The sequence below is a fragment of the Acomys russatus genome, chromosome 17 (assembly GCF_903995435.1).
Source record: "Acomys russatus chromosome 17, mAcoRus1.1, whole genome shotgun sequence".
Classification (NCBI taxonomy): domain Eukaryota; kingdom Metazoa; phylum Chordata; class Mammalia; order Rodentia; family Muridae; genus Acomys; species Acomys russatus.
Window position 1 is genome coordinate 3109037 of NC_067153.1, and position 15618 is coordinate 3124654.

The following is a 15618-nucleotide window of genomic DNA, read 5'->3' on the forward strand; positions in this document are numbered from 1 at the left end:
CTCACTGGCCCCACGCTTCCTTGGGGTTTTGTGTTTGTTTGTTTTTGTTGTTTATTTATTTATTTTATTTGTATGAGTGCCTTGTTTGCGTGTGGGATTCTATACCATATATGTGCCTGAGGTCCTCAGTGGCCAGAAGAGGGCATTGGGACCCCTGAGACTGGAGGTACATACGGCTGTAAGCCACCACGGGGGTGCTAGGACTTGAACCTGCATCCTTGAGCCAGCTCTGTGCTCGCATCTCCTTGATTTTTACCCCCGTGGAATCCTAGCACATTCTCCTGGAAGAGAAACCCCTCCTGCTGCTGGAAGGGGAGTGACCTGTTAACTGCGTTCAAAGCATGCTCAGCCGAAAGTAGTAAGATTTTATCTTGTTTGCTGGGTTGTGTTTTTTTTTTTTTTTTTTTTTTTTTTTTTTTTCCTGAAGCCAGTGCTCCAACAACCTGGTAGAGGATAAACACTCAGTTGAGGCTCATTGAAACCCTGAGGCCTGACCATGGGACTAGGAATGTCCTCTTCTTCCTACAGAATGAGGTTCAACAAGAGCTGCAAGCCTCTTCCGCACTCTCAAGGAGGCTTTAGGAAAATCAAAGACCTGAAAGATGAAATAAGAGCAGAGAGAAAATGCCAGGCCCTTCTACCACAGCAAGTTCAAAATTACCGCCAGCCAGATGAACAGAGCCCGCACTTCTGTCTGTCTCGGTCTCCATTACTGCACACATCGTGTCTTGCTTTCAACAAAAATTTGCAACACACTCAAAAGCAAACAGCACAGTCCAGACTTCAAAAGCAGCACCTGAACCAGGCTCAGCGATGGCAGGAATATTGTCACTGCCAAGACCGCATTTAATAATTAAGAGCTCCAGCTTTAAAAAAAAAAAAAAAAAAAAAAAAAAAAAAGTGGGAGGAAAGCCAGGCATGGTGGCACACACCTTTAATTCCAGTATTTGGGAGGCAGAGGCAGGCAGATCTCTGAGTTCCAGGCCAGCCTGGTCTACATAGCGAGTTCCAGGACAGCCAGGGCTACAGAAAGAAACCTTGTTTTCTCAAAGAGAACAAAAAAGAAACCTGGATACTAAACAAGATCAGATTGGTAAAGCAAGCACAAAGAAGAAAATGTCAAGGAAGAATCAAATGGGAATGTGAGAAATAAAAACCACGAAGAACATCTGATGAGTTTATCCGGAGCAGCCACTAGTGAGGAAAGACTCACTGTGCTGAGCTCGAAGAGCGACAAGGACAGGCTCTAAGAACTGGGGACAGGAGTGCAGGTGGCTGTGTGCAGGGCAGAGATGTGCAGGTGGCTGAGTGCAGGACAGAAGGAGTGCAGGTGGCTGTGTGCAGGACAGAAGGAGTGCAGGTGGCTGTGTGCAGGACAGAAGGAGTGCAGGTGGCTGAGTGCAGGACAGGAGTGCAGGTGGCTGTGTGCAGGACAGGTGTGCAGGTGGCTGAGTGCAGGACAGAAGGTGTGCAGGTGGCTGTGTGCAGGACAGGTGTGCAGGTGGCTGTGTGCAGGACAGGTGTGCAGGTGGCTGTGTGCAGGACAGAAGGAGCAGAAGGCAAAGACGAGTAGAAGCAACTATCTGTTTCTGTCAAAAGGGGGAAAAATGTTTACTATGGTGTTTGTCTCAAATAGACCTGCTTTGCAAGAAGTGTCAAATTTTAAGAGAAGATAGGCTAGAGACTATCTGCACGAAGAAAGGAAGAACATCAGGGAAGGAGTAAAAGAAGTTAATGCAGTTTTTTAAATCTTCATTTTTAGTATATTCTACAGTGTTTGTGTAGAGCATGTGGCCTATGAAACCAGGGGCATCAGCAAGAGTAAAGTCAGTCTTGTCTAAATCCCAAAAATCTCACCTTGAGAGGAGCAGGAGTAAGGATTGCTCCACCTTTGAGGTTGTCACACAGCCTGGTGGCCAGGATTCAGGTTAAAACTTCCTATTTCCTTATAAGGACATGTCCTGCTAGCACCTGGAATTCCTCTGCATGGAAATGAAGCATTCCCAGCACCTCAATCCCGGCCAATGATGTACACTCACCCCGAAAACCCCCACCCACCTCTCCAAAGTTTATATAGTCCTTGTTACCCCAATAGAGAAGCGCTGTTTCAGTAAAGACAATTGGATGGAGATCCCGTCCCGCCCCACCCCACCCGGCCAAGCCTGGCCTCAGGGAAGAAGCAGGCCCTGGCCAGCATGCTTGAAGTCCCCTGACAGTCCTACAGTGTGGTCAGAAAGTACGCTTTATTAGTTGTAATGGACATTGAAGATTCAGGGGAAAACTGAAATTTCACAAGAATTATAATTCACATTTCAAGAGAACAGAAAACTAAACCACAGGAAAACAAACAACCAACAAAGCCTCAATTGAAGATAGAGGAGGTAGTGGTAGGATGGAAAACCACAAGAAACTGAGAGCTGTTTTGGAGTTTTGTGAAACAGTACCCAGTTCCATGGCCACTGTAGGGATGCTGTGCAGGCCCAGTGCCAGTGGCATTTACCTAGCAAGACATGGCGGTCCATTCCTTGTCTGGTAATCCCAGAGACTTGGGAGGGTCAAGGACAGCCTGGACAGCACAGCAAGATCCTCACCTCAAAAAAACCGAACAGATACCAAGTATCTGGGAGTCCTTTTCTAGGAGAAAGTTAATTTTTGACATATGTCACCCGATACTTTCTCTATTTACAATTCCAAACTACCCAGAGAATTTAAGATGACAGTCTTATCTTTGAAAAGACTTTCTGTGACTTTAGGATATAGCTTCTAATTGGGTTGCAGTCCTTGGGGCCCCTGAGGCATGTGGGCCATAATCGCCCCTCTCAGGTCATGTCATGCTTGTTCTCCCCACCCCCCACCCCTCATCCCCTCCCAGGGAATGCAAATCAGAAGGTGTGTCTGGTTCTCTTTTGCCACAAGTGTAGCCCTGTGCCAGGCCTTTCCCTTTCTAAGAACTGTTTTTGTTTGTTTGTTTGTTTGTTTGTTTTGTTCTAACAGTCTGCCTCAACCAGCAGCCTATAGTGTAAGTCCATACAGAACCCCCCTGGGTGTCTGCTAAAGGTGGTCTCCCATGAACACCCGACGTGGTCCAAGGAGCCTGAAATGCTCATCTATGTTACGTGGGTCTTGTGCACACTGACATGTAAAGCTAGTGCCTTAGTAGTTTCCTCGCGGCTGTAAATGGAGGCAGAAGGCTCTTCCATGTTTCTGGGTTAACTACACTAGGAATAGTGACATCCCTGGTGACTAGATCTGCTAGCCAAATATGTTAAGGCTGCAAGGAATATTTGTTGAAAGATTGCACAAGGGGCATAGTGTTGCTTTTCCTTAAAGACTAGGACAGGCAAGAACCTTTAATTCTTCTAGCCTAGGTAAGAGATAGTACTCTAAAGTGAAGTCAGCTGTCCGGAAGCTTGGACGGTTGCCTTCTCATGTTGGCTTAAAGAAATCCTGCAAAAGAAAAAAAAAGATGCATGAAACAAAGATGCATAGAAAAAAATCCAAACAATAATCATAAACATTTTAAAAGAGCTTTCCATGAAGAATGAATGAGCAAAGAAACAAACAATACGTGCCATCCTAAATGCTCAGAGCATTATGGAGTTAACCTAAGAGGTAGGGCACTGGGAAAGGGTAACTAGAAGGAAAACAAAATAAAAAGCCTGAGAACACTAGGCCTACTGCCCCACCCTCCCTCCCCCCACCTGCCACCCCCACCCTCACTGCCCTGCAGCCCCAAGAGCTGGCAAATAGGCTTCTGAGACACCAGGTAAGACAGAGGATAGAGAAGGCGCCTTTACTGGTTTTGTTGAGCATCTGGCCGATAGTTTATGTGCTCCTTACATTCTGCAGTTAGACTGCTCAGAAAAGAGCTTGTGAACTCTAACATTAGAATCTACTCAGAATCCTGTAGTTCATCAGTTTAGAGGCACTTAGGGAATTTACACCCTCCCCCCGCCCCAGGAACCTCTTCTTGGAAGAGGACATGCTCCCCCCACGCTTTCCTTTGGTAGTGAGGCGTGGGTGTGTGAGTGTGGTGGGTGTGAGTGAGTGGGCATGTGGTTTGAGTGTCTATAGGGTTGCCCGTGTGGGAGGGTGTGCAGTCAAAGGGTGCATCACACCAAGCTTTACCTCGCACCTATCAGCTGCAGCTCCAGCGTCGCTACCCTGGAAAACAGAACAAGTGTTAGACGTGGGCCTGGATCTCCTCAGCAGAGGAGGAATTCTAGAAACACAGAGAGACTGAAAGTTCTCCTAACTGGAGGGTGTGAAATGGGTGGTGGAGAAAGTCAGGGCCTCTCGTTCTGGAAGGTTAAGAAAGAGGCAGAGAAAAGCCATGAGCCGAAGATAGCCGATCGATCCCTGGGGACTGACTCTGGATGCTGTGAGGAGACAGGTTCTTCTTCAGGGACAGAGCAGAGCCAGTGGGAGGCTTAAGCAAGGTTGTAGGAGATGCTGTACCTGTGTGGATAAAGGACAGGGGGAAGTGGTTATAGCAAACGCCTGGCGCTCGGCTGTGATGGATAGCAACGAGGCACACAGAACTCGCTTTACCTGTGAGCATTTTCTTTTCCACCTCTTCCTGGATCTTCAGAAGGATCCTCTCTTGCTCCAATGCTTCAATGTACTTTGAATAGCACCAGGTCGGCTAAAAAAGAATGTTCAAACTTAACTATGAACGGTCTTGCCAGATTGCTTTCAGGAAACAACGGAAGATAAGATAATATTTTTCCTTTATTTGAACTTCTAATTGACATATAACGCATACCAAGAAAAGTACATCTTAGCTAGGTACTAATGCCTGTAATTCCAGTGTCAATGAGTCTGAAGCAAGAGGGTTGCCATAATATTGAGGCTAGCCTGGGCTACATAGTAAAACCCAGGCCAGCCTTGACTATACGATGATACTCTGTTTCAAAAGCAAAACAAATCTAAACAAGAGGAATATACATTTGAGATGTTTCTATCATGTCTCAAATGATAATACAGATTTTCACACAGAATTTATAAACGTTAATCTTTTTAGCTGTGTACTAAAACTCATGATCAATCTGCTTCATTCTACTTTCATAAGAATATTTATTATGTAATAAAGCTACTTGTTTCCGCAGCCTTGACCTGAATGTGTAAATTCTCTCACTGAATGAGGAAGGAGAGGAGGAGGGTAACACTGTTGATCAGTGGGCCAATGTCACAAGAGCCTATCGGGAGAGTATCAGGGGTTCCAGTCCCTCTATATTGATTATGAGTATGAACTTATAAAACATCCACGACTATTTTGGGGATGATGATTTTGAATTTAGTCTGACTACTGAATAATATTTGATAATTACTCCCTAATTTCTAGAGTGACAACATGTAAACTTAAAAAGCAATAATAAATAGTCTACATGTGCATTTTTAAAGTGCCTTTGACTTCCAAAGCTTTCTAGTTTCCGGCAGAAATCTTAAGGTATGGACAGAACACAATTCCTCCCAGAGCCATCATCGCCGTCATCATATCATCAGCATCACTGTCACCCTTTCTCTCTTTTAGCAGATAAGGAAGGAGGCTCACAGGAGACTACCAGCCTCATCTCAGGCTTCAAGGTAGAACTGACTTGTGAGGATGGAGTGTAGACCAAAGGTCTATGCCTAAATCCTTTCCTTCCTGCTTCCTGTGTGCTGCCTATGTTCCCTCCTTCCTGCTTCCTGTGTGCTGCCTACGTTCCCTCCTTCCTGCTTCCTGTGTGCTGCCCACAGCCATGCCCGTCATGTACTGAGGCACGCGCTGGCACCATCCGCTTTAGGTAGGTCTGTCCGTACGTGCATCTACAAAACCAGCCGCTTCTCTTCCTTCGGGAGAGTTTTAGAGTCTATCAGCTGTCCCTGCAGGGTAACAACTTATTTGACATTTTTAAGTGCAGAAAAGGTTGTCTTATGAGTTAGTGCTGTCCTAAGATGCAGACTTTTTCAATGTAAGTCATTAAAAATGGATATGAATTAAACTCACGGTGTTTCAGAGAATTGATAATAGGAAGGTGCTAAGTTGTGAACATAAGAATGCAAATGTATTAGCTGGTGGTGTGAACAACAAAGAGTTAAACATTTAGCATTCGCTGTCCTCTAGCTGGCCTTCATGAGGCCTGAATTTCCGTTCCCAGCATGCTCTGGGGAACAACCTCCAAACCCATAAAACTTGGCTTTCCTTCATTACACTGTCCATGACTCTGCCGTCATCTCTGAGGGCTGGAGGACGTTCCCTTGCCATCTCTGAAGATTTTAGCCCATTTCCGTGTCTGTGCCATACTCGGACTGACTGCTGCAACCCTTTTAGCCCATGTCAACTACCGCCTCTTGCTGCGGGGTGACGGAGGCACTGTGCACCCCCTGCTCACACAGGAAGTGGGCCCCAGAGTCTTACCTGTCTTCCATAGGCTTGCAGGCCTAGCAAGGACTCGCTGGGTAAAGCAGGTTTTGTGAGAGAGCCTGTAGTACTTGCATACTGTTTGACTCCAACCTGTAAGTAAGAAACTAAGTTATTCCAAAACAGATAATACAATTGTAGAAAGCTATAATATCACAGAGGAAACGAATTCACGGTGAGTACTACACTTGAAGTTTCAAGCCACTGTCACTTTGGGCTCTAATTTCGTCATGTTGTATAAAAAAACATTTTGAAATGAATGAGATGAATAATGAAATAGAATATAAAAATATAAGCATCAAAGAAGGATTATCAATGGTTTTTGTGAACATATATCTAGATTTCCCACTAGGAAAAATGCATGGACATAAAATCATAATCCACATACAAATGGAATCAAGGGACATGTGCTCTTCTTTTCATGAAAGTGTATTGGGGAACTATTGTTCCAAAATGAAGAAATACAGAACTGGGAGGTGGGCAGGGCCTTGTGTTGCTGAACAGTGTCTCTCACGGGAGGCACTGGAGTATTTGTTGTGTGGTCCAATGAACACACCGTATAGACACTACGGTGGCTGAATGGCCTCAGGCACACAGATATTTGCTGAGTGAGTGACATGAGTAACAGTGCCACTACAGTCAGTGGATTGGGGGAAGGGCACGGTGCCCACCTTCCTTCTTCCAAGTAGAAACTAAGGCCATTTCCAAACTTGCATATTAGAACTCAGTGTGCATCTTTGTGATGATTCTTTCATGTGTAGTGATTTCCTTGATACATGTTAACTGACTTAGAATGAACATTTTAAACAATATATGTTGTCCAATATTTGTGTGAGTGCATGTGAGCGTGTGTGTGCGTGTGTGAGCGTGTGTGTGTGCGTGTGTGTGTGTGTGTGTGTGTGTGTGTGTGTGTGTGTGTGTGTAAATGTGTGGGTATACCTGCATATGGAACAGCCTGGGGTTTTGCTTCTCAATACCTTGTTTTATGAGACAGGGTCTTTCATTCATAATGTAGGCTAGGCTGCTGGCAGTGAGCCCTAGGTGTCCTTCTGCCTCTGTCTCCGGGATCTGGGATTACAGGTATGCGCCACCATGCCCAGTTACTCACACAGGCCTAGGGTTCAAACTCATAGCAGTACGTGACTGATTGACCCATCTCCCTAGCCCTAAAAGCTTAAAGTTTGTATTTAGTTATATTGATGTGACACTGTTTTTATGATCATGGTATTAAACTGGATGTTAAACTCAACAAAACGGTTTCCTAAGATCTTCCTGTGGTGATCTAACTCTAATTCCTAATAAGAATGAAAACACAGGGCTGGAGAGATAGCTCAGTGGTTAAGAGCACTACCTGCCCTTCCAGGGGTCCTGAGTTCAATTCCCAGCAACCACGTGATGGCTCACAACCATCTATAATGTGACCTGATGCGGATAAGACATTCATATACAATAAATAAATATTTTTTTAAAAAAAAAAGAATGAAAACACAGCCAGGAGTGATGGTGCATGCCTTTGGGAGGCAGAGGCAGAGGCAGGTGGATCTCTGTGAGTTCAAGACTAGCTTGCTCTATGACAGCCAGGGCTGTTACACAGAGAAACTAGTCTTGGGAAACCTAAAAAAGAAAGAAAGAAAGAAAGAAAGAAAGAAAAGAAAAGAAAATAGAAGATACAGCCAATGGCATTGTGATATAAATATCAGTGTGCCTGCTAAGACATCTGATCTCTTATAAAAAATTATTTATTTTCATGTTATGTGTATTGGTGTTTTGCCTATATGTATGTCTGTGCAAGAGTGTCAGATTCCCCTGGAACAGGAGTTACATGTTGTGAGCTGCCATGTGGGCGCTGGGAATTGAACCCGGGTCCTCTGGAAGAGCTGTCATTGCTCTTAACCGCTGAGCCATCTCTCCAGGCCAAGACAACTGATCTTTATGTGTGGCTTCCTGGGCTGCATACACCCTTCTCTACCCCGGGCCCTAGGATACACGTGTTACGAGTGCCTCCGTTGCTGACAGGTGAGACTGGGGACGTGAGCCGCTTTGCTAAGTTAACAACTGGGGTTGGAGGATGGCACAGTTGCTCTTCACAAGAGCCAAGTCCAGCTCCTGGCACCTATGGCAGGCAGCTCAGAATAGACTGATTCTGGCCCAGGGATTCCAGGCCCTTCTCCTACTCTTCACAGCGGTCTTCACATACATGGCACAGGCACAGAGATACACAGGGAAAAAAAATTAAAAAGAAAAAGAAAACAGGACTAAAGGGAATAGAACTAATGATCTAAAGCCAGGCAGGCCTATCTAAGAGAAGGCTCCTTTCCTACCATGCTGCGTGTCTCAACTGAGCAAGTAACACCTTACAATAGCACAACTGAGTTGTCTTTTATGCATACCGTGTCAATGATTCACACTCAAGTCATGAAGACAAATGCTATTACTATTAGTTGATAGATAAAAATAGCATTCGACGTTGGGGGTCATGCCCACAGAGAAACTTTATCTATCACAAAGTAACAGATTTTTTTCAGCAGTATACATTTTCACATTATAAGAAGTCATAGGTTAGCTAGGCATAGTGGCACACGCCTTGAATCCCAGCTCTCGGGAGGCAGAGCAGGCGGATCTCCGCAAGTTCGAGGCCAGCCTGCTCACTTTTCTAGCATTTACTCATCTATCTTCCCTGATAGTAAGAATTTGAAACAAATATCTGCTACTACCATATTGATTTTCCTTACATTTCCATATTAAAATAAACACAAGTATAAAGTTTGCAGTTACTAGTGAGAGGTAACAATATATTTGTCATATATAAGAAGAGTATTAAAAGAAGCTGGTGGCTGCCGAGACGGCTTAGCAGGTGAAGGTACTTGCCACACAAGCCTGGTGACTCGAGTTTGATTCCTCCAGAACTTAGGTAAAAATGGAAAGAGTGGGTTTTGACGAGTGAAGGCCCCGACTGCCATGGCTGCTGACTTGACTTCAACCTTTGGGACTCACATGGTGGAAGGGGAGAGCCTGTTCCTGACCTCCACATGCACACTGTGCCATAAAGCCTAGGTGTGGTCAGGTACCACAACCCTAGCACTGTGGGCTTGGAGACCAGAGAGTCCCTTGGCTGAGCTATGTCCAGGCTCTGTGAGGGACCCTGTCTCAGAGGAACAGAGCATAGCATGGTAGAGCACGGAGCTTGAGTTTCTGCTCTCGTGCCTACACATGCAGGCACAGGCACCCCACTCTTACATCACACATGTACATGCGTGCGCGTGCCCACACACACACACACACACACACACACACACACACACACACACACACACACCATCACTTCCGGGGATGGAAGCTCCTGGCATTGTCTAGAAGTGTCAAAGAAGCCTTCAAGAAGAAGAGAACATATCTGACATCAAATCTGGGAAGTCCAGGACTGATCTGAGAGCTGTAAACAGAGGCTTTTGGTCACTTCCGGAAAGTCAACCACACACAGCACTTATCTTTTGGAAGTGTGATTACACGGAGGATGACTTGGTCTTCTTACCTTTCCACTCTTGTCCTCCTCGGACTCTGACACTCTCCTTTTCTGCTTATATTCTTGTCTTCTCTCTAAAACACTCATAATTTTTTCATCAGTTAAATTCTTCCTAAACTCACAAAACTGTGGCCAAAACTTAAAGAGAACCCCAAAAATTGTCATCTGTATATAAAAAAAAAAAAAGCACATCTCAGATTACAATTTTCTACAAATGTACCGAGTTAACTGTACTGTGCCACAATGACAGGTTAGCTTCTCTCGCCTTAATATACACGTGTCTCCCACGCCTCTGTCTGCAGACCCCTCAGAACAGCGAGCTAAGCACATGTGATGTCAGCAAGTTTCCCACCAAGAGAAGCCCTCTAAAACACTCACACACTCACTTAAAAGTGACTTATTCTTTATGTTTCCCTAACCAACTAGTTGCATTAATAAAGACTCCATTAGGTCTTTTAAAATCAGAGATTGATGTTTTCTTTCTAAAACTGCCCCAGTTGCTCAGCAGCACTCTGCAGTTTCATGCAAGTATTCCGAGCATTCTGTTCATCAAGGGAAACTCCCCCGCACCCTCCTCTGTCTTTTAGAGAAAGGAAATACCATTTTGCCCCTGGAAAAGCTCTTAAACAAAGCTGCACATCTAAGAATAAATCTTGTGTAACTTCTAAATGATATAATCTCTCTTTTATGTGAGAGCAAGAAAAAGTAACATTTAAAAAGCAAAGCGGCATCCGAGCCCGGTGCCCTCCATGAGGACACTGCACATTAAGTGATTAATCGTGATGCTTATGGAGATAAGAGCGGCTGCTGCGATTCCCAGGCCGGAGTTTTACATTAGCTGCAGAGGCACACATTACTTCCAAGAAGGTATACTTGCCACATCAAATCAAGTCCGACATCTTATGGGTACGAGTGGCCTTTACCTAATGCCATGAAGACAAATAAGCTGGCCCATTAGGCTCCAAGCCAACTCTTAGGGTAAAAGAGGATATTTTTTTTTTCAAAGTCAGTGTTTTAATCCTGCATTAGCAAAAGTCACTACTCATCTTTTCTAGGCACGAATAAAATTACCTGCTAAAATTATTCACTCTTTTTAAAACACAATCTTTTGTTTGTTTGTTTGGCTTGTTTCTTTCTTTCTCCTTTCTTTCTCCTTTCTTCTTTTTCTTCTGTTTGTTTTTTGTTTTTTTGTTTTTTGTTTTTTTTTTGAGACAGTGTTTCTCTGTGTAGCCTTGGCTGTCCTGGACTCGCTTTGTAGATCAGGCTGTCCTTGAACTCACAGTGATCCACCTGCCTCTGCCTCCTGAGTGCTGGGATTAAAGGCGTGTGGCACCATGCCCAGCTTTTCTTCTCTTTCTTTTTCTTTCTTTCTTTCTTTCTTTTTCTGAGACAGGTTTTTCTATGTATCTGTGCCTGTCCTGGACTGTTTGTCTCTAAATGGAACACACACCACGTCCCCTCCTACAAATCCCAGGCATCACCTCAAAAGAAGGGCAGGAAGAATGCAAGAGCAGAAGTAGTGAATGATTGTAAGGAAACAGTGTCTTCTGGGCAGAGCAGGGCAGGTGCAAGGTGAGCTCACAATGCTCACAGAAGGTGTGACAGCAAGCACAACACCTGCACAAGCCCAAGCCAGACCACAGTCCAGCATGGAGATGGGGCTCGGGCTCCCTACACCCGGCCCTAGAGGTGAAGCCGTTGGCAACTGTCAGCTGGTGGGAGAGGGGGTGTCAGTGTTCTCTAAGAAGGTAGCCCCTGAGAGGTTGACCACACTGTAGTGGAAGGCCATGCATCCAAGTTTATTTGGGCAGTACAAATTTGATCTTGATGGGTTTAAAAAAAAAAAAAAAAAGACACAAAGTTGAGTGTGTAGGCAATGAGGCAGGATCTGATGAAAGAGCTGAGGAAGACTGTGATGTGAATATGATAAGTGCATGTTGTATGAACTCTTAAAGTGTGTGTGTGTGTGTGTGTGTGTGTGTGTGTGTGTGCGTAATGTATGTCATAAGTCTCTTCAGCTTGAATGCTTGGCTTCTTTTAGTTGGCATCCACTAACCCTGCTTCTCAGCTAGCGCTGTAAAAGCCAAGACATTCTCAACTCAAGTGTGTGCGTGCCCTACAGCAGCCTTTCCTGTAAACATCACCCTATCAGGACGCAGGTTTTCAATGGAAGGCTAAGAGTGTTATCATCCTCCAAGATGCAGTCGAGATCTGAGGCTAATATTGGTTGTTGATACGCACGCCCCTGTACCTGCAGAACCTTAAGAGATAACCACTTTATAAGAAAACATACTAATGCATATGGGGCATCCTTGCTCACTGCCAGCAGATGAGTAACATTTCCATACGAGTAGAGCGATCAGGAAGGCCTGGTGGAGTGGAGAAACCTTCAGGCCATTGGCAGTGGGTATAGGGAAAGACAGAACAGAAGAGCAACTGTCACTCAGCCCTTCGGCCCCACTTTGCTCTCACTTCCGAGCTGATCCCATACTCTTAGGCCATAACAGCCATCACACATCCACTGGTCACAAATACCTACTCTGCATTTAGATCACAAAGACAAGAAAGAAACACATTCTGCCCTCTCAAACGTTACAACCTAGTGAGTCAGACACAAGGACAGCCACTTGGAACTTCATGTTAGAAGTCGTGTGACAGGGACAAACACAAGGGAGAGAAGATGGTGTTGCATGGGACTAAAGCTCGGCACTGAAGGTAGGAAAGGCTGTTTCGGTTGCTTCAGTGGCCCTGGAGGGGAGAGAACAGCTATGGGGCACCACGGAGCCATAGGTGTGGAGCGACCTGACGGCTGTGGGCTGCTCTACGCTGGCGTTCCCTATGGGAGACAATGGAGCACTTTAAGCAGAGAACGGCACAGCCAGACACCTTTTTGAAGAAATGTGCTTTGCTTGCAGTGTGTTAGTTTGGAGAGAGCTGAGGGACTGGAGCATTGGTAACAGTAAAAGGTTTGGCAGACCTGAAGTGGCCTGGGGGCGAAGACAAATGGACAGACAGCATGTCACAGCCAGGGGATACACGACTATGTTTTAAGGCCTGAGCAAATGTGAAATTAAGGAAGCGAAGGAGAGAAAGGCCATAAAGATGGCTACCAGATTTCTGGCTTGCATCTCTGGGGTAAGTAAGGGATGCCACTCTCAGAGCTGGCGCTAGGTAAACAGGAAGAATTAAAGGCTTGGAGGGAAGAGGACCTCAGGCGAAACTTCTGCATTTAAGCTACCTCAGGAAATCAGATAGACTTGGTAAGATTGGGGACCCTGATGCCTGATGGATGAGCCTCTCTGGACCTCTATGTTCAGACTCAAGGTCTTGGACCCAGAGGAATGTGCCTTGCTCTGGTTTGTCAGCACTGCAAAGCGAGGCAAGGTCACTGAGGCCTTCTCATGAGCAGACGCTGCAGCCCTGGCGCCATGTTTTCCCTGTCTCTCTCTTACACACCTTCAATCCCTCCTCTGCTTGTCTTCATGCATAATTTGGACTCTGAGTCAACTTCCAGTCCCCTGGAGGACTTGAATACAGCTGGCTGACTCAGGAGTGCTGAGGGAACGGCCTTTTTTCCATGCCCTAGGGCAATCGCACTCACACTCCAAATCTGGGTCCTATCACTTAGCTTGTGATGAGGCATTTCTCGCTACTCCTAATATAACTTATTTTTCTGAGTCATTTTTTAGAAACCACATCACTAAAAGGAGTTTTCAAAATGCAAAGAAATTATTCTTACCAGGTCAGTGTTATCTATTAGTTATCTTTAAAACCAGTGACGTGAGCAGGTTAAGAGTGGGGCGACTTCCCGCTCGTGAGTGCACATCTTCTGCCGTTGAGCACTTCTGTCTCCTCTCACTTATTTTATGAGCTACACAAATATTTAAATCTTTAAAAGTGTACAAATTTTAATATGCACATAAGTTTACACATTTTTATGGTAGCAGATATTTTAAAACAGGATACGGACAGAAGGAAGGGAAGGAGGGATTTCCTAGAGTAGTTTTACAATTCGTAGGTAAAAATGGTAGCTGTGGGAAGTCAATGTATATTAAATTAATTTTATTTATGGCACTACCAGCAAGACAGCATGTAAGTTCCTAGTTTTGTATATTTTAGTGGTACAGGGAAAAGATACGTACACAGAAAGAAGCAAATCGCAGTACCGGGAAGATGGACATCTCCCCACCCGTGAGGAAGCTTTATGATGTGCTCAGCACGTGCTCAGCTGTTGCCGTCACCTCTTACCTGTGCCTCTCGGAACACATAGGGCCCCAGCTCCTTCCTGTGCTCAATGATCTTCTGGGCTTGCTCAACTGGAATGTCAATCTGCAGAGCTGGTGGGATACAGGAGGTGATGAAGCAGTTGATGATGATGCTGATTTTCTTCTGGATGATAGACTCATCACAGTGTGAGTGGCACAGATCCTGAACAGAACAGAATGTGACTGGTGCTTCATCAGGGCGCTCCACAGTTTGTACGTCTTAGCATCGACCTCTGAGGGCCCAGCAACATGTACCTTTTCTTTTAGACTCAGGAACCTAACGTTCTGCCTTACTTTCGGCTGGGACAGCAGAGCCACTTAGCGTGTAAGACCCATTAACAGCTACGCTGTACACTGAGTAGTGCATGCCAGGCACTGAGCCGGCATCAGCCTTCATGGAAAAGACACCTGAAAGCCTATTACTCAACAGTGTGACACAATCCTAGCAGAACAGTGGGGATACACACCCAACAGGCAACAGGTCGATAGAGAAGCTTTCTATCCTGACTGGGCCACAAGAAGACCAGTACAAGTCTGCCTGCTATTGGCAAACAAGAGCATCCTTATAGTCCAGGCACCGGGTCTCCATGAGTTATGCTTAGGGCACAGTGAGAGAACACAAGGACAGGCAGCTTGCTGGGGGTGTGGGTTGGGCTCTTCGATTTGCTGTCCGGCTCCAGAGGTTCAAGACCACAGCCCTCAGCTAAGTGGATTTTGGGCACCTGGGAAGCAGAACCTCGGGTTTCTCACCTCTTGGTGGGAAGGAAGCAAGAGAGAGAAAAGGACCAAGGTCAAGGTGTAGTTCCTTCAAGGTCACTCCCTCATCACTGTCCTCAGCAAAGCCCCACCTCTACTTCTCAAAACAGATGTTCCCACATGGCCCACGGGGGGGTCATTTCATAACTCAGCCATAATATCAATTCCTTTTAGGACAATTTTAAAGTAATGGTAGTACATTAAAATGTTCTAGTTTTAAAGTCACAGTGGAAGGCCATATTTTTTAAATAAATAGCTTGGCTTGAATTATGGCGTTTTTGTGTCAAAATTTTTGCTTTGTAAATCAGCTGAAAGCAAACAAATTTGGAAACTTCTAATTCAAGGCCAGAAATGAGCTAACACTTACTAAGAACCAGTGAACATCGGTCAGGCTTAGAGATTCTTAGGACATTAAAGGAAGAACATTTTTTGGCACAAGCCATGTACAATTTTATGTAGGGTTTACCATATGTTACATAGAAAACATATTACATTATAAACAGTATTCCTAGTCAACTTTGCATCAGCTCCGAAAGAGCTTGTTTGTGCTGCATAAGTTTGGTATGTTCCTAAATATTCACTGTTCACCATTGCTAGTGGGATTGTTACACAGTTATTGCTGAACTTGATTTATAACTATAGAATATAAAATTGTGAACTAAAAAAATCTGCCG

At 45.0% G+C, this 15618-nt stretch overlaps 1 protein-coding gene across 1 annotated transcript in view; it reads right to left on the reverse strand.

Moving 5' to 3' along the window:
* Positions 1–4309: 4309 nt before the first annotated feature.
* Positions 4310–15618, reverse strand: part of Rgs22 (regulator of G protein signaling 22) — a 112691-nt gene continuing 101382 nt past the window's right edge. The window contains exons 22-26 of the mRNA XM_051160504.1: positions 14172–14351; positions 9933–10088; positions 6401–6496; positions 4552–4645; positions 4310–4458 (exon numbers count right to left, since the gene is read on the reverse strand). Of these exons, the coding sequence (XP_051016461.1) occupies positions 4310–4458; positions 4552–4645; positions 6401–6496; positions 9933–10088; positions 14172–14351 (675 nt within the window). The remainder of the gene's footprint in view (positions 4459–4551; positions 4646–6400; positions 6497–9932; positions 10089–14171; positions 14352–15618) is intronic.